Below are 24,997 nucleotides of genomic sequence, written 5' to 3'. Positions count from 1 at the left end.
CAGATTATTCTGTAGTTAATGGTTGTTTTAAGCTGCAGATTAACAATGGGTTACCATTCTTCCTGTGTCAGTATACAGATGTGAACCAGGACTTATACTAATGCACGGAGTGTGAGCCATCTGGGGGGCATGGCAGAGGATTTGGAGGCCAAGAGGAAGAGGAGGGGGATGTAAGACAAACACTCAAGTAGGAAATTGGGAATAAGGTAGATGGTTTACAATGAGCCATCTAAAAACATGGTGCAAATCTCTGTTGCCTAATCTTTAGTTCAGAGTGTTAAAGATATACAGCGCTCTTTAATAACCCCTCATAACCCGCATAGCTGTGGATGATTCATTCTCACATGGGTTGCTACTATTCTCAGAGGGGGCCCTGCGTCTGTGTTGGACTCCCAGGTGAGCTGGATTCTCTTATCCTCAGTGGGACGTCATCCATCTGTTCACATAAAAAAAAAATCCTCCTGACACTTCTGATCATGTTTCCTTCTATTATCATTTGTGACAAACTCCCTTTTCAACAATAAAATCAGGGTTTTATAGTGGACAAAAGTGTGGGAACAAGGCAGAGATGGTAATAAATTATAATATATTTAATTTAATTTATTTGTGTTTCAGATAAATGCTCTAAACACTAAAGACCGGAAATGAGAACACTCTAATCCGGTGTGGTGTGTTGTGATGCTGTCATTGGTCTGCTGCCTCCAAGCTCTCATGGCTCTCGCCTTGTGCCCCTCCCGAGAGCGCACGCACACACACACACACACACACACACACACACACACACACACACACACACACACACACACACAGCATCCTCTTACTCTGTGTGATGCATCGGTCCCTTAATCCAGCCGGCTTGTGCCTCTGTGCATTGCTTTACTTTTGCAATCTGATGAATTCCCAACGGATGGCCAAACACATTACATTTTAAAGCAGCAACTTTGGACTCTTTGGATTTTGAGTCAGTGGGACCTTCACATCAGAGCCTCTGGTTCAGAGGGAGGTGGGACTCAGCTCCACAGGACTTGTGGAACAAATGATGAGGTCCCAACCAGGCGCAGCGACCATGCTGCTGCCCATCGCTCTCTGCCTCAGTAAGGATGCTTCTTTAATTATTGTCTGAGTGTGTTGATGAGGTGCATTCAAGTGTTCAGGACGAGAAGTTCGTAAGTGCTGAGTTTGCCTTTACTTGCCCTATGTTGTGCTCTTTTACTAGTTTTTCCTGTTGTGTCTTCACATATGTCTTGAAACTTAAGTTGATCAGAGGACTTTCAGGTTTGTCAGAAAAAGCTTGAAGTAGTTAAGATGGCTGATGAAGGATATTTAATTTAGCTTGTTCTGAAATTGAGGAGAGACAGGTTTTACAAATGCACTTACCTTAATGAAATGCTCTCTCTCTCCTTCTGCATGTGTGTGGGTGTGTGCACATGCGTACATGCCTTTGTGCATGTGTTTGCGTATATGCATCTGTGTGTGTGTGTGTGTGTGTGTGTGTGTGTGTGTGCGTGTGTGTGGGTGGGTGTACATGCATTTGATGCCTGTCATGTATTTAGGTGTGAATTCTACCATCTATTGTTTTTCAGTGTGTTTTTACATTTGGTTTTTCCAGTAAGATTAAATCTGTACAAGAGCAACATTTTTCATGAATGAAACACTGTTTCGTTAAGGGATTTATAACAGTGACAATGAATTTTGAATTTTGAAGAGAACTACATTGCAGTAAAATCATGCTACTTGTGGGATAAACAGTAAATTAACAACCACAATGTAATACAGACACAAAAAAGCAAATACACCAAGAGTAAAAAAAACATACCAGTCTTTGACAATGTGTATTCATATGTAATTAATAAAGTCCTGAGACAGCTCAGCAAAAGCAAAAACTTAAGAAGACATCTCTCTGAGGCATAGACAGCAGTCACATAAAACCTAAAAAATAACTGGGAAAGTCACATCGAAGTTAAAGAAAAGGATATTAAGTTAATATAAAGAAGAGGCATTTTAAAGTGATTACAAAAATGTATATCTATTAAGGTGAGTAAATGATTTCAAAGACAAGATTGACTTTCAGGTAAGTGCTACTTGTGGTTGCAAAGGTAGGCAGGCCTCTGTTTTATGTTGCTCTGATATGTGGACACCCTTGTCCCCTTTAGATCTTGGGCTGTTTTTCCATGTTGCGGACACTTTGGACAGTTAAGGGAAATATCCATGTTTCAGCATTACAGTGATATGTTTGAAAATACTGTGCTACAAACCTTGTGTAAACAGTTTGGCTAAAGCAAAGAGAATTAAAGACAAACTAAGGGTAGAAGTCAGATAAAAGATCGTCACACATGTATTGATAGCTACCAATAATGATTTTTGTCAATAGTTTGAGGATGTTCCGTGATTTTCAAAGAAATTAAGATACGCAATTTTCAACGCCAACAACAAAGCTGTTGCATTCAAAGGGAAAGATCGACCAACTCAAACACACCTCCATACCCTCATGCGTTCATCAGGTCATTGCATAAATGTCCTCTTTTCCAAATCAGTGTTGAAATATTCCAGTAAACCTTGATTCACTCCTTTCCAGGAACGTTTCAGTGACTCAACTCAAAGCAGGCTCACAAGGACGTGTTATGTATGAGCTGATCAATGCACTCACACGGCTCACACAAGGTTTTTGTAGCCCTACATTGAATTTGGCTTTGAGGCTGTATAATCCCTCCAGATGAATGGAATACAACATATTTCTGTATTTGTTTGATCCATCTAAGCAGTGGATGGATCATGTCTCCATAAGCATATAAACATTGTGTTTCACTCTACAAGATAAAATCCCCGACCTGAAGAATGTAGTGATTTTATTCCTCTCTCATGACTAATTTGTCCGCATATGTACATTCACTGAATTATTCAACGAAAAATTATCTCAATATCATAATCATACTGTTCTCTTGTCTCTTCCTCTCCACTAGGCCTGGTCCCCATGTGTTTTGGAGCTGCAATTCCTGTTTCATGTGGTTCCATCTACAAGAGTTTTGCTCAGTGTTTAGTAACACTTGGAGACAGTTTGGTGGAAACACAAAAAGACCAGAGCACGCAGGACATTGATGCAATCTGCAGGTGTGTCTTCCCATCACTGTGGTAACCATCCAGTAACGACTTGATACAACTTGTTTTTAATTTTTTAAATTATAATCCCTAAAGCTGCTCTAAAGATTAGTTGTATTGGTGGTAGGGATGGTGATGTCAGTCCATTCACCCCTTTGGTCAACAACGGTTGGCAATGGATTTCCATGAAATTTTACACAGGTATTCATGATTCCCAGAAGATGAATCCTACTCATAATAATAATCCCTGACTTTTTTTGTTCGTGCCAATATAAGGTTGACTCTTTTGGATTTTTGTGAAATGGCTGAATGGCTAATGGGTGGATTACAATGAAGTAGGCTTACCTGTAAAACTAATGAAATTCCCATCAGTCTCAGCTGTACTTTCTGTTTGGAGCTAATTAGCCAATGTTAGCATGCTAACATGCTAACATGTGAATATGATAAACATTATACCTGCTAAACATAAGCAAATTAGCATTGTCACTGAAAGCATGTTAGCATGCTGCCATTAGCATTTAGCTCAAGGCACTGAGTGCAGCCTTGCAGAGCTGTAGACTCCTCTGCTTCTGAGGTGTTAAAATGAGGTGTGGTCAGGTGCATTTTTGGGGTATTACTATTTTGACGTAGCAAGGAGAGATTGCACCATTGGCCACCAAAACCTGGTCCAAAGTCAGAATGGCTCAGTATATAAGGGCGCATTAGTGAGATGCGCCTACATAGGCGGGCTCAAAACACCCACACTTACATTTAACTTGTTACACGCACAGAGATGTGCAGATGGGTTGCATGTGGGTGAATAATAGCCGACATCATTACTGATCAAAATATTAATTACAATCTCTAAAAAGTAAACAGAGCAGACAAAAGCTGCTCTCGGCTGCTGCTCTGGAGCAAACTCCCCATTCAAGTTCCAGCGTGTGGGATTTAGCAGGATAACAGCAGAAATGGAGTACAATATTCAAACAACATTTTCATTAGTTTATAATCACCCCCAGTTTGTTACCAGTCTGCAACCTCACTGCTAGATGCCACTAAATCCTACTGACTGGACCTTTAAGACAGGTGCTGTGTACATTTATGCACAAGGAGCCGCAAAACTTCACTGATTATTTCAGTCAATTGAAAAATTCATTTTTAACTTGATTTTATATTGCATCAACTCTGCCTCAGGTTTTAGCACTGAATCACACATTTGATGATCATTACATTCTTGTGACTAAAAAGTGAATAAATATCAAGTTTATTCAAGTTTTGTTAAGTTTATTAGGGCAGTTTTTCGTTTTGCTACTGAAATGTCCCACAGTATTTGCTACAGTGGTATTACTGTTCGTACTGCATTGCTCTCACTGGAAAATTGTTCGCTTATCCAATTTGCTGAATTTGCCATGCTATTATCAATTTGCCAGGTGTAGGTGCACCTGGATTTTAAGGGAAATAGGTATGCCCAAAACACACCTATGATTAATTAAGGGACTAAATACAACCCTTTTGCCCTTTGTGCCTTTCTTTGCATCCAGATTTTGTGCCATTTAACAAAGTGGTTAGCGAGCCCTAAATGCACTTGTGTCATGCACTATCGACCATAGATCTTTTGCATAGGGTCCTGAGTGTTGTATTCAGAATCGATTTAACATGAACCCACAGATCACCTGACTCTGAAGTACAGAGGGTTATTGAGTCTCATTGTTTCGGTTTTATGGCCCACAACTTTACTGTTTTGCTTTACGCTCTTCCATATCATTGTCATTTCCAGCAGGGATCTGTTTTCACATCATATTCTCTTCTCTACTAAAAAAAACATGATGCAATGAACAATGCTCCTCTTCTGTTACTTTTCCACCAGAATAGCTGCAGCATGTTTTCTACCCCAGAATGGACTCTCAATGGACCTGTATTGTTTAAAGTTTATTACCATTGTAGCGCCTTGGTAGCTGAATGGTGACGGCAGATGCAACATAACCACAGTATCACTGGCTGCCGCATGCCACTCCGGCCCCCCACACGGAGTGGCATGCGGCAGGGGGGCCACAGGCCGGAGTCGAGCCCGGCCTGCTGCAGCAACAGCCTTGTGTGTGGGGCACCTGCTCTACCACTAAGCCACCGACGCCCCTGCAACATGAAGGGTTTAATCACTGGAGGTCACCATCTAACCTTGTCATTTTTCATTTTCTACACTGACATCTCATTGTGTCCTGGTTCCTTGAAGGTCCTGGAACGCATTCCACGTTTGTGCCAACTCAGCTCTGGCCGGCTGTCCTGGAGAAGCAGCAGCAGTCTGGGAGTCTCTTAGACAAGAGTCCAGGAAGACACAGTTCTCTGGAAACCTCTACGAAATGTGTGCCAGCCTCACCACCCTCCCACCCAGCACTGTGCCTGCACCCCAAAGCCCTCCCACCTCCGACCAGACCAACCAGGAAACACTGAAAGGGCAAACAAACAAACACAGCCCTACCTTCAGCACACTATTGATCCCTGTATGCAGCACCTTACTTCTTCTGTTCAGGAGTTAGTTTAACCATCTAAGTCTTTTAATCAGACAGCTGGTCGTCAGTGTCCTGCTCCCTCTACGATCCAAACATATGAGGGTAAACAATCTTTACAAATCAGGCTCACCATGATTACATATCCATCCTAAAGTGAGGAGTTTGGTAACTGGACATAATGAAAAAATGTTTTAGTGCTTTTTACCGGGACAAAGTGGTGCATGTGGCTTTAAACAAATAAAATGTTGAGATTATCACATGCCTTGCTCTCAGAAATAAATTCACACAGAAGTTGCTTTCACGTTGATATAAATATTTTAATTACTGGTAACAGATCAGCTGTGTCACGGAGAGGTCCAATGTGTAGGATTTAGGGGGATATATCGACAGAAATTGGATTGTTCAGTTAAATTTAATAGGGTGGAGTGACAAACAGTTAATGCAAGGAGAGAAGAAAAAGACTCTCCTACTCATTGAAGTCACTTAGCTGGAGGACAGATCTCCGTTAGGTTACAGATAAAACCTAATGTTTGCTGTAAACATTATTTTTTTTATCACCACTACAGTAATACCGCGTGATTTTTTTTTTTTTTGGACAAAAGAGATTTGAAAGGGTGCCAGGTGTTCAGATGTGCTTGTGATCCAATCAGGTGTGATTCAGAGTAGAGTATTATTACGGAGTGAGAAACAGTGTTTTTGTGCAGTTTAATTCGTCACCCTATTTGACCGGTTTCATATCAGAGAATTAGATTTCTGTGTGACAGAATCCTCTGCAGTGCGTGCATGATGTTGCAAAATGTCACCACTTGTTTATTCTGTTTCATTTCATGTGGCCCCTTTCAGTGGTTTTCTGATCCTTCTTTAAGCAGCTGTATGTTGCTTTTTCTATTATGAACTGTTATGTACAGTAAAGGATACATAGCAGAACACACGCATCTCAATGAAACACATAGGACACAATAATACAATAGATATGTACAAATTACGAGTGCATGAGTCAGTGGTGGAGGGAGCGGGAAGTTTCCCTAGTGTTTCCTAATTTTCATCCTTATTAACAGTTGCTGTAATATTATTTGATGTTGTATAACTTTTCTTTGATACTGAGCTGTTATGCAATAATGCACTGCGTTTTATTCACTGGTTTTCACTTTATGAATATAGTTACTATATTATTTTCCATTTTTGGTTATTTGCATCATACTCTTTTGTAGACAGCAGTATAGAGTGGCACATGCCTCTTTGTTTCACTCTGATTTTTAACCCAACAAAAAAACAAAAACTTAAATTAAAGGTTTGCTGACAAACAGTTACTTTCCTTAAATCACAACTCTACTTTTCTCGAAGTCATAGATTTTTGTGTCAGTGGTGTTTGCATGTGTGTGTGTGTGTGTGTGTGTGTGTGTGTGTGTGTGTGTGTGTGATCTTAATACTCTTAAGCTGTTTCATAACAGCAGAATCATGACTAGATGAATCTCATCTGTCTTTATTCCCCCACAGTGTAGCAGGTTGCACCTCGAAACCCTAGAAAACAGTCTTAATGCCCTCAGAGCACAGGGGTAAAACTGCTGTTCCTGGGAGGTGAATGATAATTGGTTGTGTGGCGTGTTGCTGTGTCAGCATCGTCATAAATTATGACTTGAACATGAGGTGAGCAGCTAAAGCATCTGTAGGTCAGAGGCAATAATTTCATTATGGCAGCATGCTGAATTTAAGATGTTATTGCAGTGGTCAATGAAACCTCAGGTGGCTCGCCTGCTTTATATTCTGCTTAAAGTTTCATGTGTTACACTGATTAAATGCCAACATACAGCCTCTGTAACCCAAAGTTCACAGGTTGAATGGCTGATTTAAATAGTGCTGATTCATGCACTTTTACAGCTTTAGTGTTATGCAGTTGCAGTACAGTTGGAGTTTGCACACAAGTGTGGTACCTGATACCATTTTTGATCTGAAATTAAACTGCCTGTCAACAAATCTCTGGCTTTATCTAGTTTTGCTAATGGGCTACATCTTTAAAAATCAGATCATAACCCTGACGTGGTCATGACGACAATATGTGGCAGATCACCGTGGACAGAGAGGGGGTTCTTGCTGTCTGACTCAAGGGCTGATTTTTACAGATGAAATATGAACAAATGTGAAGGTGTAACTGTAGTTTCAGTGGGAATCAGTGTACCTGTGTAGAACTGTAAACTTCTGCGGACAACAGCTGTGTGCACTTTTTTGTGTCCTTTTGCCTTTTTAATGTGATAAGGCAACTTGGGGGTGAGGGGGAAGCCACAGGTTGGAATTGAGCCCTGTCTGCTGTGGTATGGATGCAGCTTTGGTACACTGGGCACCCGCTTAACCAGGTAAGATACTGGGTGCCTCAATGATAGGAATAATTACACACAACTAATTACTGAAGATATACATAAAGAATTATTAGCCATTAAATTACTGCATTTCACTCTATCCAACAAAATAATTATGAAAAGAAAGTTACAATGTTGTCATTTTTCCCACAACTGCCAAAAAGATGTTCCTCTGGACTCACTGTCAGGTCTTATATTCTTTAAACCCTCTTTCTGATGGTACATATCTTCAATATCCTTTTATTAAAAAGAACAGTGATCATCATTATCTTGGTTAACTCAATTAAAAAATGATTGAGCCTCTTTAAAGTAAAATCCTGAGATATTGCTGAAAACAGCACATATCTGGAGGATAAACTACTTTGGTGCGCCTGCTCACTCTAATCTGTCTTTGTCCTGCATTTCCCTCGAGAAAATCTGCAGTATCACCATGAAATCTTTTTAAGGTGCCCAAAGCCCTCAGATTCTGCGTCCAGCTGTTGAAATGTTCAAGATACAGCAAAAGTTTATTTTACCTAAGATTCCTCCTGACGGCTGAATGACCGTGAGATGAAGAACAGTATTCATGCGATTTTGACCGATACTCTCTAACAGATGGTGTGTAGCATCAAACATGGCTGGGATTATGAATTCCATGTGTAGTGGATTGTGCTGTCCAATCCATATGACTGAGGCTTTGTGTTACTAGCATATAAACTAATGATATAACAGTGTAAGCTGCGCTGCACACCAACTCCCCATTTATTATGATATATAAATTAAAAGTAAACAATGGACAACACTCCAATCTCTCTGTGGTCTACAAGCAGCTAGACAACTGACATAAAGTCCACGAAATTTCCATTACAGATGTCTTTTGCAGGGTTTCTCCTCATCTGAATTGTGGGTCTACAGACAGAAGGTGTCTTATGTTATAAAGACTGTAAGCCAAATTTATATTTGCGTAATTCTAAGTTTAATTTTTTTTTATCAGATTTGATCAAGATTTGCTAGTGTAGTGCTAAAAAACAGTTTACCCACAACCATTATTTAAGGGTTTAAAGCTTGTTACTACTCATTACATTAATACAGACACTGTAAGTCATTGTCCTTTGTCTCTAAAGTTACACTCTCTGCATGTCTCAACATATGTCATTACATGACCTGTACTATTTGATGAAGTAAAGAATGACTAATGATCTGTGTAATATATTTAATGTGTTTAGGTAAACAGCCACTGGTTGGTTCAAACATTTCACCAAAGATCTAAGCTCACATTTTTGCCATCATCTGACAGTTAAAAGTATAAAGACAGACAAGAAACATTGTGAGAGAGAGAAGAGACATGCAGCAGCCATGTGGTAAGCATCTTAAAGGTCCGGTGTGTAGGATTTAGGAGGATGTATCAGCAGAAATGGAGTATAATATAATCAGTATGATTCTTTAGTGTTTAATCACCTGAAAATAAGAATCGCTGTGTTTTTCTTACCTTAGAATGAGCCATTTATATCTACATAGGGAGCAGGTCCTTGTGCACAGAGATCACCATGTTGCACTGCCATGTAGCCCAGAATGGACAAACCAAACATTGGTTCTAGATTGACCATTTGCATTTTTGTATTTTTGCATTTTCGCGTTGGCCTGCATACTTTGCAGCACCTCCGGGACATGAGCGTCAAAAAAACACAATTTTTTTAAAGGTCAAACTGCTTTATTCAGTGTTTTGTGGTTTAAATCCCCAGGTCCATTTGTTTTGGAGACCAACAGACCTCTGCAGAAAATTCAGCTCCCAGTTAAAACCTCCTGAAAGAGCTGTGGCAATCTGCAATCCTCACAGCAGACAAAATAGGTGAGCACACATTTGCAAGTGCTTGGCTAGTGGGCTGTCCATGACATGCTACAGGGTAGGAGAAACACTTTTTTGTGTTTTTACCATTTTCAGTGACCTGGTAGAGAGTCAGGGACCTTTGCAGACAATTTCAATAGTAGAAAACCTCCTGAAAGAGCTGATGGCAATCTGCAGTCCTCACCGCTAGATGCTACTAAATCCTCCTAAATGTTGCACACTGGACCTGTAATCATTAGGGCACTAAGCTGCCCTTCATTTCTTCATTTTGAGGTCCTGATGTTAAAATCTAGCTGTAAGGCATTTTGTTATTTCACTATCTAAGTTATATGTGTTCAAATACAATAACCAAACAACAAACCCGGGGTTTCTTAGTATTCCAGCAAAGAAAAAAATGTAAACATTTTGGGAGTAACAGGAGACCCAGCAGCATATTTGTGCCCTGGAGCCCCCTGGCAGATTAGTCCAGCCATACTTACTTTAAGAGCCCATGTTTTTATGTCCATTTGTGTTTTTTTCAGAGGAAGTGCACTTTCCTGTGCCATGTTACCTTGTCCTACTTCTCCTTCAGCTTTAAAAATATCAGAGACAAACCTAAAAAGAGAAACAGAGGGAGACCACAAGCAAACATACTCACTTTAGTGACAAATTTCTCACCTCACAGTGAAATGCCTAATAGTCAAAATGTCCAATTAGACCACGTGAGTCGTGTGCGCGCGTGGGTGTAGGCTATATATTTGCATTGTTTCCCACTACTTGGAAAGAAACTCAGAGGGATGAACTGAACCAAACACCTGGACAACTCTGTAAGAGTAGGTCGTGTTGACAGTCTTTTTGAAAAGGTATACTGGGCTTTGATCAGGGTCATGGAGGAACTGGCCCGGGAGAGCATCAGCCTGCTGGCCCGGTCTGCATCTCACGCGGATCCGCCGCGGCTCGGCTCGTTCGGCGCGGTGTTCATCATGCTGAAGTCTGCGCTGGGAGCCGGACTGCTCAACTTCCCCTGGGCTTTCCAGAAGGCGGGGGGAGTGACTACTGCCGTCAGTGTGGAGCTGGTGAGGATCACACACCTGCAACGTTCAGATTACCAACTGCTGTCGTCAGTGTATTGTTTAGAAAAAAGTGCTACAGACTTGTGCACAGAGAGGCCCCTGCATGAGTATGACCCACACTTTGATGGGATTACTATAAACTTTAAAATTGACTTATTTCTTTAAATATGTTACTCTTCAGTGGCGTTTGGGGGGTTAGTTTGGCTGTTAGCCTGCAGACTGTGTATGTATAGACTCACCACCCTGCAGTCTCTCTCTGGTGTGAAAGAGGCACATCTTTTTCACAGGTGAGCTCTAATGAAGCTTCCAGTTTAGGTGAGGACCTGAACTTTCACTGCACTGCAGCAAAAAAAGTGTGTGTGTGTTTGTCATCGATGGATTGACTTTCCTAGAACTGGCCCCAGGACTCAAAGAGGTCAAGGTGTTCCAAGGAGAAATTGAGTCATTTTTCTGTGTGTTCTCCCTCCTGCATATTTACGTATATTAAAATTCAGATGCAGTTTTCAAACAGTTATCAGCACAGTACAGTTATGGTTGTTTGTATGTATGTGCCCTGTAGGTTTCACTGGTCTTCCTCATCAGCGGTTTAGTCATCCTTGGCTATGCCTCATCAGTCAGCAGACAGAAGACGTATCAGGATGTAGTGAGAGAGGTTTGTGGAGGAGCTGTGGGTCAACTCTGTGAAGTCTGTTTCTGTTTCAACCTCTTCATGATATGTGTCGCTTTCCTCGTGGTGGTGCAGGACCAGCTGGAGAAATGTAAGTGCTGAGTGAAGTTATTTTCACAATGTAGGTTCTCTCATTGGCCACAAGAAAGCAACCCAGATGCCAGAAAACATGTTTGCATTGTACAATTTGGTAAACCGCACATATGTTACATTGTACATTATTATGTGGTGGACATATAAATGATGGAACAGATGGAATTTTACATTTCTTTATGATTCAACAACCCTGTGGTTAACGTGTGGTTAGATGTAGGCACAAAAACTGCTTGGTTATGTCTAGGAAAAGATTATGTTTGAGCCAAAAACCTTGGTTTTGGTGGCATATACTGTACATAGCTGAAGAAACTGCCAGTGTCTCACTAAAACAACAACTGCTTTTTGTGGCACTATCCTCCAGTGGAAAAACAACGATGGATAAAAAACACTCATGTTTGGTGGCTATAAAGCCACTGGAAATACAACAATGTCCCAGGAAAAAACACAATCCGTTTAGTTGTTTGTTGGTCTTGAACGGTGGTCGACAGCATGGCGTCCTGCCTAGGTGTAACCCAGGTGTCAAGCAGCATATCGTCATCAAGCGGTTTGTATGACATCCTGAGAAAATTCACACACAACAGTTCATCTGATGTCCTACAAATGCGGCCCATGAATGACGTTATGTCCTTAACATAAAGTTACCTAATTAATGTAAAGTTACTGAGGTTATGTTTAGGAAAAGAAACATGGTGAAGATTGTGGAGTTTCAGTCAGCACCATCAGGGCTGCAGCAAACATCAGTAGCTACAGGAGCTAAGAAGTTAAGGTCTCATAATGGGCAAGTGTCAATTTTAGCTAAAAAAAATAATTAAACTTCAAGTTAATTAATTATTTTTAATTGGTTAATTAATCCATCCATGTATTGCTGATTATCTGTGTCCATTAACATGATTGATTACATCATTAGGAATTATTGTATTGGCTGTTATATAATAATTAATAACTCTGGGCCATATTGTCCCGACTGGTTTTCCATCATACTTTTATACTTTGAACACTATGATCGTTAAACAGGTATTGGATTGCATTCTATGTGGTATGAAAAAGTTTTGAGTTTAACTATGTGAACCCTGCAGAGACCTTAGTGTCGGAGGCAGGGGAGACATTTGAATGTTTGTCAGTTATACAACTAACCACTTCATACAATCTCAATGTCCTTTTCCCTGTTACACTGTGAAAGACTTGGGTTTGTCTTTCTCTTAACAAGAACTATGGTCCCTAAACTTTTATCCAAATGGACACTACACAGCCTTTCGGGCACTATCACCTGTCATAAATAATAAAGATATTTGCGTCTGTATTATGGCACAATGTTATAATGTTTTCATGTTGTCAAAGTATTCGTCTGAGTTTCTGATCAATTTGGCAGCCATTTCCCATATCAAAAAATTAATCTCTTTCCGACCACAAATCATCTGCACTTTAATTTTCATTCTAGCCAGTATTAGGGTAAAAACATGTGACCGGGAGCAGTAATGCTACCCTTTTATTTTTATCTTTTGTCTCCCTGCCGTTTTGTCCATCTGAAATGATTCAAATCCCTTTAATGTTTTTGCTCTGTTCCAATTTTAAACAGAGCATTTGATTGGATTTACAGACACACCACCACCACCACCACCAAAAATACAAAAAATCCATTTCCAATTCTGCAGAGCACAGTGCAGATGGAGCACTTTACTGTAGTGACATAAATTGCTTCATGTACATAAATGTTCCGTTTTAATTATTCTGTATGTACATCCACCAAGGTTGAAGTATATATGTTGCAGCCATTAAAACAACAAAAACCATATTGATAAGCAGGATGCAGATGTCAATGAGCTTGTAAAGGATTCAGTGAGCATGCATACTAAAACAGTTATATTACTGTTATTCTCATGTCTTTATTGCAGCAGATGAATAATGAGTCTGATTTTGACTTGTTCTTCTTCCAGTGTGTATTTCTTTATATGAGACAGTCACTGGGTCTGTCGAGGGAGAGATGCCGTATCACTGGTACACTGACCAACGATTTGCCCTCTTCATCATGTGCCTCTTCATCATCCTACCCCTTTCCATCCCAAAAGAAATCGGCATCCAGAAATACACAAGGTACACAACACTTATCTGTGCTCAGAATGACATCCAGCTGAGTGTAAACTTTGATGTGATCTAACCATTTTCTCCTCATGTCAGTGTGCTGGGGACGCTGGCTGCTACGTATCTGTGTGTGGCTGTGATTGTCAAATATTACCTGATGGAGAGCCACACTGTTATAATAACTCCAGAGCACAGCCAAGGGTGAGTGACGCTGTTTTTAATGGGTGCACACGTGTGTGTTTATCATTGGCTGTTGTTTTGTGCTCATCAGTTATTGTCTGTGTGTGTTTGTCAGTGTGAGTTCGTGGGCTTCAATGTTCAGTGTGGTGCCGACCATCTGCTTTGGCTTCCAGGTAAGATCACACTCAGGCTTTTAAGTGTGAGAGTAGTATGAACAAGTGAAGTTAAGTTTTCACTGTAGTAAATTAAAGGCTTTATATGTTTGACATTATGGAGTTAACATCTTCCAAATAAAAAAGCACAGAGAAATGTAATGGAAAATCTTAGCTTCTCTATTTAAAGACACATCATGACTTCCTTGACCCTATGTATAAAGGAAGGGGTGCAGGTAGCCTTCCATTTCATAAGAACAAGCCTTTGTGCTAACCATGACTTAAATGCAATCACATTCGATTAGTATTGAGTAAAAACCCTGTCTGATTAGAGGTATGCCAAATAGTGCTCTAAATTGTTCAGGATCTATTGTTTTCTTGCAAATATATGAGTATACCTCAAATATAGATGTCCAGAAGTTACGTAATGAGTTGCATGACCAGAACATGTGTCTCATTGTGACGTGAGATTGTTTGCATCTAGGACAACTGTCATCAAACATGGAGAACACTTTTGACAGTTAAGCTTTAGTGAAATAGAGATGGTGACAGAGCTTGAACTGCAGCAGGCAGTAACTGATTCAAATGGATGAGAAATAAATGCAACTAATGCTGAGATTCCAGATGTTGTCGGGGATAGTCATCCTCGTCCTAAGGTCTTGTTCCCAGGCATCTTTTGTCCTGGTCAGTGATGGAGGATTTATGTGCTGGATTAGATCATATACTTTAGAAATCTGTCCTTTAAGGTTTGACTCAGACTGTAAACATTCCTCAAGGGGGCAGTTTGGTGGGAGGAGGGATGATGTTGTGTACTGTTTAATGATAAACTACAAACCTGTAAAAAGCTGAAATAAGATCAAGGAATGTCATTTTTTGAATTAAAGCATCAAAAGAGATGAATGAATTATTTACAAAAAGGTCCTTATGAAAACTGTGCCCTCTCTGTGCCATAATTTGAATGCTAGGTCCATGAGGGCCAGAGGGAAAAAAGGATTTGAAGTGATGGGAGCAAGACTGAGTGCATGTTTAAAACCAAAATGGCTCTGACATTGGAACCAAATTTTGACAATGTTGCCTATTGGCAAGCTGATGTGTTAGCATAGCCTATAGTTAGCAAGCTAACTCGATAACCCTACAGTATTGCTGAGGATTTTGTTCAATTGTACTAAATTCAATTTGGAAAACTTATCTTAGCTCGAAATGAGCACAAAGGAATTTTGAAAAACACACAGAGGCAGCGCACTGATGATGTCAGAGAACAGTGATTGATTGATTGCAGTGCTTGTCCAGGATTGCAGTGTGGGATGTTGATCCAGGAACATGTTGTACATAGCTAAATTCCACTGTGTTTTACAATCCACCCATAACTTTAATATCTGTTTATTTATTTCATGTAATATCATCAAAGCCATGTTCAACAATGTTACTGCAATTCACATATTTTCGTCATATTGTGCAGCCCTAATTTTGGAAACAGTAGTAGAAGATGTCAATAAAGGGATTCCATGTATTGAGATATGCTAACTAATTTACCCAGTGTTCATGATACTCTCATTAAATTACAAAAAAAGCAGCCAGGACTTAAAACTAACTAAAAACTGATCTCAATAATCAGTGTGTGCCTGTGTGTGTCGGCAGTGCCATGAAGCCTGTATCGCCATCTACAGCAGCATGGAGAACCAAAAGCTCTTGCACTGGGTGATCATTTCTGTACTCTCCATGTTTTTCTGTTTACTCATCTACACTCTAACCGGTGAGTTCAGTTCTAAAGTGTCAACCTCAGTGCATTGTGTTCTTACCTGAAGGCTGCTCATCACATCCAGTCTCTCCATCTCCAGGTGTGTTCGGCTTCATGACGTTTGGACGAGCGGTTGCCTCTGATATTTTGATGTCATATCCAGGAAATGATGTGGTCATGATCATTTCCAGATTACTTTTTGGAATATCGATTATCACCATTTATCCTATTATTCTTCTTCTGGGAAGGTGAGAGACACCAAAGTTGCTTTTTCTGTATATTTTGAGTTGTTGTGTGTGTTTCAACACCTAACGTGTTGTCTGTGTCAGATCTGTCATCCTGAACCTGCTGCTGCGTGTTCAAAGACGTCGTCGAGGAATCGTCACTCATTCGTTTGAGAGCCGCTGCAGAGTTGTTCTCACTGTGATCTGGATCACCATCACTCTTCTCATCGCCATGTTTGTCCCGGACATGGGTGAGGTCATCAGTGTCATTGGAGGAATCAGCGCCTTCTTCATCTTTATTTTTCCTGGTATGTAAACAACCTTAACTTTTAATCTGTGTATGTACATGTCTGTGACATAATGAGCAATGTATGGCTTTGTATTTTTACATGATTTATATTCGTTGTATCATATTAACTTGTCAGTCTCCTGTAAATCACTTTGAGTTGAACTAACCTTTGTAGAATACAAATAATGTTTGATAGCTACACATGTGACTCAGTAACGTAACCCTGGTGGTGTGTGTGTTTGTGTGTTACAGGTCTTTGCTTAATGTTCACAATGCAAACTGAACCTGTGACTCCAAGAGTCAGGTGAGTGTGCACTTACATACACAGATGAGATAATTATCAAGATGCTTTGTTTTACAAGTCCATCATTTTCTGAATTCTTTCCTAATAATTTTCAAGACATTTCCTGGAAACAATCCTGAAATATGGGACTACTTACAGGGAAAATACAGACAATTGGTGTTCAGCTGGTTCACTTTCAATGAATTCCAATTGCTAGTGTAACCTAGAGAGTCTTTAAGTCACTTCAGAGCAACTCATCAGGTCAACAGGTCAACTCAACATGAATTTGTTTACAGGCAAACATACAATTTAGTACAAGTTTCAGAAAGTGACTGAATTATGAATGAATATTAATTTGGGTTTATTTTGAGATTTTCTTTGAAGGAATTCCTCTTTATCCTTTAATTAGAACCAAACTAGTTCTTTTTCTCCAGGAACATTCCTAGGAAATTGTTAGGAAATTACAAACCTGAAGGTCCAGTGTGTGGAGAGCATTGCAGATTGCAACAAGCTGAAACCTCTCCCTTCAGTGTTCTTTGCTAAGGAGGTTTTTACCAGCAGCTGAATTATCCATAGACGTCTCTTTCTCTCCAAAACAAATGGACCAGGTGATTAAAACCAGTAAAAATCACTGAATAAAGCAGAGCCATGTTCCAAATCAGTGTTTCTCCAATACTGTTTGGTATGCTGGACATGGGCCACTAACCACTTACCTTTTTCTTAACTTAAGATGCAGACATTCAGGGTTTTTTTTACTGGGAGCCAAATTATCTGCAGAGGTCTCTTCCTCTCCAAAACAACTGGACCTGGTGATTTAAACCAGTAAAAACACTAAATGAAGCAGTTTCATGTAACCATCAGTTTTTCTCACCGACTTGTCACTGAGGGGCTGCTAACTAACGTGAATGGCCCTATCTAGAGCCGGTGTTTTGTTTGTCTACTGTGAGCTACTGTAGAAACATGGCAATGCAACATGGTGATCGCCATTGACAAGTACCCACTCCCTATGTAGATATAAATTGCTCAATGTAACGAAAACATGATTCTTATTTCCAAGTGATTATACACTAACAGAATCATACCCATCATATTATATTTCATTTCTGTCTGTATATCCCCCTACACCCTATGCATTGGACCTTTAAATGTTACTGATCTTTTTAAAAAGTCGAATCACAAACAAGTTAACAGAGAGGGGGCTACATAAAATCCTGCAGCTGGTCATACAAACATGACAATGAGGTCACGACGTGGAGAGTGACAGTTACAAAAGTAGCAAGCAAGAAGCAATCTGCCTCAGTCAGTCCACAGAGTCCTACTTTTAGAGTACGGTTTGCATTGTCTCCCAAGAAGGAAAGAAAAGTGTTTCTTATTTTGTAGAACTGAAATGTTTGTCTTTCAAGAAAAAAAGAGGTCTCGAGGGCATTCATTTCCAGAGCTGATTTGATCCATTGTGTTTTAACATGAGGATGTTTTAATAATGGAAATGATGATTAATGACTATTAATTAAAGTTGAAAATGTGTATTGTCTGTTGAAAGATGTCTGTACTGGTGGTTCTCTTGATGTCCTTTGATCTTTACAGGGTGATTTTATCAGTTTGGGGAGTCATAACTGTTGTAGTTGGAGCCTTCATCTTTGGACAGAGCACAACCATCGCAGTCATGGAGCTTTGCAACAAATTCTGATCTTCACACCAATATCACCACTACACTATCTGTAGCCACTGCTTCACTGTGACTTCACAGCATTTTTTTTTGCACAACTGAAAGTTGCATTTGTAAAGGTGGTTTTAGTTGTATATATGATCCTTCAAAGGTCATCCACGACCTGGATACAAAATATATATTCACTATGTGAGAATGTAATATTTCTGTGTGTGTGATACATAAATATTGGACTTAAATGGATTGTTAATGGACAATTATGTAATATTAAAGAGAAGACCTGCCTGTGTCTGGATCTTTGAATCCACTGTCTGACTTCAGGCAAAGACAGGAATGTATTGTTAGGCTTTTAATTGTTATGTATGTATAGGATGTGTATCCGTAGAGGTATCCTTGAGCAAGATACTGAACCCCAGATTGCCCCCGATGGCTGTTCCATCGGTGTGTGAGTGTGTTAAAAACTGAGTAGCAGGTGGCACCTTGTTTGGTAGCCTCTGCCACCAGTGTTTGAATGTGTGTGTGAATGGGAGAATGTGACTCGTAGCGTAAAAAGCGCTTTGAGTGGTCAGATGACTAGAAGGTGCTATACAAATGCAGGTCCATTTTCCATTTTCCATTTAAATTAATCATGTATGTCAATAATATATTTATAGTATATAACAGTTTTTTCTGGATTGCTAAGGCATGCTTCACAAAACTGGGATCCACTTGATCTTCATCATCACCTTGTCAGCACAGCAGTCTTCTCGTGCAGATGTGTTACCAGTATTTGACTGGTGTCACACATTTTACAAACCCTTTTTCAAAACAACTAGAAAGACCCCAAACTCTGTTGGATTAACTGTGTTAAACAAAAGGAAAAGATCTATTCACAGCTGACACAAAGTACATGCACAGTTATGAATCTCTGATGCACCTGTGAAAAACTCTTTCAAACAACTCTTTAATCAGCGGTCAGTTTGTATCCATCTATAAAATATGCCACCTCTGTGTTGCTATTTGCAATCATGGATCAAGGAAGAAAAAGTAAGGAGAGGAAGAGACCGTTATTAAGCATTTCTGAGTTTGAAAAATATGAAAACAAGACGGGTAAAACCTTGTATTGCTATAGCAGTCCAGCCAAAAAGAATGACATGAAAAAATTCTGATTGAGTACAATAAAAAATGTTTCTGAGTATTTCTGGGGTTGGGTAACATTTTTTATTTGTTCTTTTGTAAGTAAATAATGCGGCACAAAAGCTGCACTATACTCTAGGTGCTCGCTGCAAGTATTACATGTCAACGACAGTTAGGTGTCAAACAAAAAACTGCAAATAAGAATAAAGTGGATGAAGAAAACTTTCTTAGAAGATGTTTCTTTTACAGTGTTTCAACAGGGCATCTCAAAAGGTGTAAAAAGTGCTGCTGCAGACTGTGGCAGGGTTTGGTATCTTGTAAAATTATCTTTAGAGGAGAGAATACAATTCATGTTGTGATATGCTTGCTTGCTTTTTGTGCTTGCTGTACAGTAACTATGCAAAGTATCGACAAATGGTGCGGGCATATAAGACAAATTAAGGCTCATATTGACAACTGTATTTTATATTTTGTTGTCCACTAAGTAATGATTGATTGAAAGAATGCAATTATTTGACCACAAGTTGTGTTGTGGGAAGGAAATATTTGCTTTTGTTGCATGTGTTTAGTTTCTTGTGAGTGTGAGAGCATTTTGCAAATCAATGGCTTTCAGTTTATGGCTGTATCTGAACTGCTATGAAAATTCTTCTTCTGAATAAATGTGTCCAAACAATTGAGAAAAACTGTAGATAACAAATCAGTGTCACTGCCTCTTTAGTCTCATTTGTACTTGCAAACACTGCCAGGGGGCAGTATTGCACTGCTGAAGCATTATTTATTTATCTATGTAGTCACCCATTCATGCATGTGTGGAGCGGCATATTGAAATCACAGATAAGAGAAAATACAGTTCTTATCATTATTGTAGTGTGAAGGATCTTTCAGACAAGCAAGCAGCACGTGTATATCAACTAAGCAAGACATTATTATTTTAATACACACAGATGGATTTTATGCCCTTGAAATACATGTTCACATCCAAGTGAATGATATTTATATTGTTTTCTCTCAAGCACATGATTCTTATCCCTCCTCTGGAGTTTTCTGTTCTCTCTCTCCACTGACCTCCACATGGCCTGAATCGTATCGGTGACATAAATCTGCAGCTTTCATTGAGCACAGATTGATGGCTGAGGTATGCTGAATATCCATGTTTATTGTTTATTGACTTCAAGCTTAAAGGAGTTATAGCGCGCTGCCTGTGGGTGTGCACACACTCACACATGTGTTAGTGAATAATGATTTACAGTAAACACAGAAAATGAGTGCTGTATCTGTGCCTGGAGGGGTCTACTTAAAAGCAACATATAGGGCACGCTAACTTCATATACAGATCTGTATGAACACACACAGAACAAGAACATTCAAAAATAGACCTTGTAGAAACCCACAGCTGCTCTGTACAGACACTTCAGCTATATTTGTGTCATCTTGTGCAGCGTTAATGTCCTTAAGGGAAAACCTCAAACTGTGATACTCTACTTGTGTTTAGCCCACGGGATTATATTTCAGCCTTCTGACCAATTGACTAAATCCCCTAAATGCAGGCAAAAAAAATCCTTGAAAATCACACAAACTCCTTCTTGAGTCCTACAGCTGCACTCTCTGTCAACTGGCCCACAGATTTGTAAAGGCAACTCAGCAGTCCTGGGAAATTCGGCTAACACGCAGGAGATTAGCACTTCAGCTCACTGTCTGTTTAACTCATCTCATACCTCCTAAAAGGAAAGAATAGCCTATCGCAGTTATGACTTCACAACAGCCATTGTTCTGTTTCATACCAAAAAATGAAAATAAGAGTTTCCAGCCTGCTAGTGAGTCTGTGAAACTATACTTAGGCACAGTGGTGAATCGAGTGAACGTCAGCATGCTAACGTGCACACAATGACAATGCTAGCATGCTAAGGTTTAGCAGGTAAATGTTTACCACTTCACTTTGGCATGCTATCATGCCAGGGTGCAGTGCTAACAATTTTGAAACTTTCAGAATTGGGGTCAGAGGTCATCTACAGGGGCATTTCAGGAGTAAAACACTTGGCATTGAATGTTTTACATGTCAAAATCTAAATAACAGGCTCATCTGTGTTTCTCTTCTAGGCTTTTACACAAGTGGTTTATAATGGAAAAAAATACATCTCCTCCAAAGCTCTGCTCTCTGTCCAAAGAGAGATAATAGATTAAAAATATCTTAAACAATCTCTGATATTCTTTATATCCATGTTAATTATACTGGGAATTTTAGATTCAACACCTGCATTAAATAGAACACAGCAGCAGCGGCTTCTTTATTATGGTTTGATTGCAGCTAAAAAAAATAATTCTGACATCCCCGAGGAAGAAGGAGGAGCATATGTGTGTGTACTTTTTGTGTGTTTGTTTATGTCGGATGCTATCTGTTGTATTTGCTCTGTTTTTCTTAAATGAAAATGGAAACTGCGGTCTCACATTGTTTACCTTGAAACCTTTCTTTAATAAATCCTAATTAAAGCAACACTTACCTATTAATATACTATTAATAAGTTGATGGCACACTAAAATGTAAGTGAATTCCACCAGAGATAAAAACTCATAATTGTACCATTCTCATATGGTTCTAAGAAAACTCTGACTAATCATTGCATTTGGACCGAATGCAATGATTGGCCGAGCGTCCTGTCTGTCTTCCCCACATGGAGGCCTCCGACTGACATAACCGCTCTTTGGAGGGGGACTTTGGAGGGAGGCGGGAGTTGTGGATGTGGATGCAAGAAAGGTAAGAGTAGCTTTAAATGAAACAATCATTACCATTCAAAAGTATGATCAGAGAGCTATAGTTTGGACTTGTTCGTTTTTTTCCTTAGCTAGGCTAAAACAGTTGTTGCTGGTTGTTAGCTTAGTCTGACAACTGACAATTGGGAATGTTTGTCACATTCTCTTCAAGGTTGCCTGTCACATGTTCTTTGTTTTGTTGTTTGCATTGTTTATAGTATGAAAAATGCACTAATAGGAATGATATTTCCTGCTTATGTTCTCTTAGTGCCTGAGCTGGTTAGGTACCTCACCATGAGGATGGTTGTCACAAGTGCACAAGACATATTTGACAATCCATATCTTTTAAACAGAGTAAGCTTCAGGAGATTAAGGTCACTCTATTCCTACCTGACACTTAAGGCTTCCATTACACATTAAAAGGGAATCTATTTAGGATTTTAAATAAAAGTGAAAACTGTGACGACCGACCCCGTTCTCTCCTACAGTTGAGGCTGATAAGAGTGTTAGTACATTTGCAGGTAAAAGAGTTAAAGAAAACAAAATTTTGATCTGATGATGCCGCTAAAGAAAAGTCAGTTAGTTATTACAGTTCAGCCCACCGAGAACAGGAATGTCTGTGAACCATTTAATGTCAATCTGTCAAATAATTGTCCAGATATGTCAGTTTGGACCAAAGTGATGGACTTACAGACAGACCAATATTGCCATCCGTAAAGCCGTATCCAGCAGCATGACTAAAAGTCTTTCATTAGATTATCTTTTCATTTTCCTCAGCCTGTGAAAAATAATTTCCAGTCCTCATTATTATGCTGTCCCCTGTAGCTACTTTGTTATTGAAAGATTACTTGTAATGTAGGCTTCTTGCAGTCCTAATTAATGAAATGGCAATTTGTAGCAACGTCCCTTTTAAATGTTAATTGTTTCTGATAAGAGCGAGAGTCCTGAATGATTCTGTGACTTTGTGTGTGTGTGTGTGTGTGTGTGTGTGTGTGTATGCGGTTTCTCTCACAGTCACTGTCACATCGATTGAAATCTGGATGCCTTTTGTGTTCAGGATGGGAAGAAACGCTGTATAGCTCCTGTTTAATTTGCAGAATAACTGGCAGTTTTATGACCGATTAAGAAGAGGGATGTTATTGTATCGCTGTGTGTGCATCTAACAGCCGACTGTCGGTCTGTGTGTATGCATGTATGGCACGATTGTGTGCATGTTTTGTGTATGACCTTGTTTTCTATGCATCAAGGTTATGACCAGCAGGCTGAGATCATCATGATGGAGATAACATGCATCCATCACTTTGCTGCTCAGGCCTTTATTGAAGTGGTGACAGAGGATCTTTGACCTTCTGGCCGAACTCTGTAGGATAATCGCTGGAGTGGCAATGAGCTCAGGTGAAGGAGAGGCCTCTGTCATCTTGTGTGAGTGTAGCACATCAGGATTACATTAAATCCTATTTGTGATGCTTAAAGTGTCTTTAGATGTTTTAACAGTCTATCTTCTCTACCACATAGTTGATTTTGTTTCATTTGTAGACAAAACATTGTGTGCACGGAGCAAATGAACCATAACGACAAAACAACCCATTAAATTGCATTCTGATCTACTTTGAACAATTTTCAGTTCATTGATTAATCTTTATATCCAGTAAGAAAAGCAGAATTTGAACTTTAGCATAACTTTAGCATGACAGAGTTTAATTAGCTGAAATTGGAATGTGCAAATTTTTGTAAAATGTTTGTAACAATAATGTGAAGATCTTTTCAATTCACACCCTCTGATAGTTGTGTCTCTATTGATTGTTTCTCAGACTGAAGGGGAATAGTCACACAAATGAACTGTGAAGCTAACATCAGAGGAGGATTGTCGGATCTGCAAAGCCCCAGAAACTTGACTAATTACATTTAGTCCAGCAGTTAGATATGGTGAATATACTGAAAGATACATGATTCAAAATTAATCCCATCGTTATATTTACACACAAGACTCTGAATAATGATGAAGAATAGAAAACAGCTGTAAGACTGCATGCTGAATTTATTCATCCTGCCATGTGCATTTGGGCTTCATTCACCCACTTTGCTTCATTCTCCCATTCAATTACAGCAGTGAAGTGATGACCGCTGCATTCACATCCTCCTGGGGAAAAAATACATAATGACAAAAAAAAACCCCATACACATAGTAACTTTTGCCATTTTAAATCTAATTACAAAATCTTGATTTCTTAAGATGTTGCAGTTTTAACCGTGTTTTCAAATGTTTGCATTAAATGATTAAATAATTAATAAAAATCATTACATTTTCATCTGGTGATCCAAGGCTTGGTGCCGGGGGCAGCAGGCCAAGCAAAGCACCCCAGTAGTCCCTCTCCCCAGCAGCGCTTTCCAGCTCCTCCTGGGGGACCCCCAAGGTGTTCCCATGCCAGATGAGATATATAGTCCCTCCAGCGTGTCCTGGGTCTACCCCAGGGCCTCCTACCAGTGGGACATGCCCGGAACACCTCCAATGGGAGGCGTCCAGGAGGCATCCTGATCAAATGGCCAAGCCACCTCAGCTGACCCCTTTCGATGTGACGAAGCGGCGGCTCTATTACGAGCTCTTTCCGGATGTCTGAGCTCCTTACTCTATCTCTAAGGCTGAGCCCAGCCACCCCATGCCACTGTCGCACAATCACCCAGCTGCTTGTATCCATGATCTCATTCTCCTGGTCACTACCCAGAACTCATGGCCATAAGTGAGATTTTGGACGTAGATGGATGAATAGAAAGCTTTGCCTTCCAGCTCAGCTCCCTCTTCACCACGACGGTCCGGTCAGTGAAATAGAATTATTTAGCTATAATAAACACAGATGTTCTCAGTAAAGTGAACTAAATAGTCGACTAAATGCATTTCTGTTAATAAGTAAGAAATCAATATAATGTGTTAGGTAGCCAGTGCATCCA

At 39.7% G+C, this 24,997-nt stretch overlaps 2 protein-coding genes across 2 annotated transcripts; both read left to right on the top strand.

Annotated features, from left to right (window-relative positions):
* Positions 1 to 1,036: 1,036 nt before the first annotated feature.
* On the top strand, positions 1,037 to 5,609 carry LOC125904207 (neuritin-like protein). Its single transcript, XM_049601464.1, has 3 exons — positions 1,037 to 1,094; positions 2,961 to 3,108; positions 5,306 to 5,609. The coding sequence occupies exons 1-3, from the start codon at positions 1,037 to 1,039 to the stop codon at positions 5,607 to 5,609; spliced, it is 510 nt and encodes a 169-aa protein (XP_049457421.1).
* A 4,594-nt stretch (positions 5,610 to 10,203) lies between these two features.
* LOC125903502 (putative sodium-coupled neutral amino acid transporter 8) lies at positions 10,204 to 18,597 on the top strand. The gene is made up of 10 exons (XM_049600463.1): positions 10,204 to 10,816; positions 11,373 to 11,571; positions 13,511 to 13,667; positions 13,752 to 13,856; positions 13,951 to 14,008; positions 15,626 to 15,740; positions 15,826 to 15,973; positions 16,055 to 16,257; positions 16,491 to 16,542; positions 18,106 to 18,597. Exons 1-10 carry the CDS (start codon positions 10,628 to 10,630, stop codon positions 18,206 to 18,208), a joined length of 1,329 nt encoding a protein of 442 aa, XP_049456420.1. The 5' UTR covers positions 10,204 to 10,627; the 3' UTR covers positions 18,209 to 18,597.
* The last annotated feature ends 6,400 nt before the right edge of the window (positions 18,598 to 24,997 follow it).

This window comes from Epinephelus fuscoguttatus, linkage group LG2, assembly GCF_011397635.1.
Source record: "Epinephelus fuscoguttatus linkage group LG2, E.fuscoguttatus.final_Chr_v1".
NCBI lineage: Eukaryota > Metazoa > Chordata > Actinopteri > Perciformes > Serranidae > Epinephelus > Epinephelus fuscoguttatus.
This window is presented reverse-complemented; position numbering and strand designations above follow the sequence as displayed.

Excerpts from the sequence above, each read along its gene's own strand:
- LOC125904207 (XM_049601464.1), top strand. The coding sequence starts at position 1,037 with ATGATGAGGTCCCAACCAGGCGCAGCGACCATGCTGCTGCCCATCGCT. Across the intron at positions 1,095-2,960 it reads GCCCATCGCTCTCTGCCTCA|GCCTGGTCCCCATGTGTTTT; the intron begins GTAAGGATGCTT and ends CCTCTCCACTAG. Across the intron at positions 3,109-5,305 it reads GACATTGATGCAATCTGCAG|GTCCTGGAACGCATTCCACG; the intron begins GTGTGTCTTCCC and ends GGTTCCTTGAAG.
- LOC125903502 (XM_049600463.1), top strand. The coding sequence starts at position 10,628 with ATGGAGGAACTGGCCCGGGAGAGCATCAGCCTGCTGGCCCGGTCTGCA. Across the intron at positions 11,572-13,510 it reads GCAGGACCAGCTGGAGAAAT|TGTGTATTTCTTTATATGAG; the intron begins GTAAGTGCTGAG and ends TTCTTCTTCCAG. Across the intron at positions 15,974-16,054 it reads ATTATTCTTCTTCTGGGAAG|ATCTGTCATCCTGAACCTGC; the intron begins GTGAGAGACACC and ends TGTCTGTGTCAG.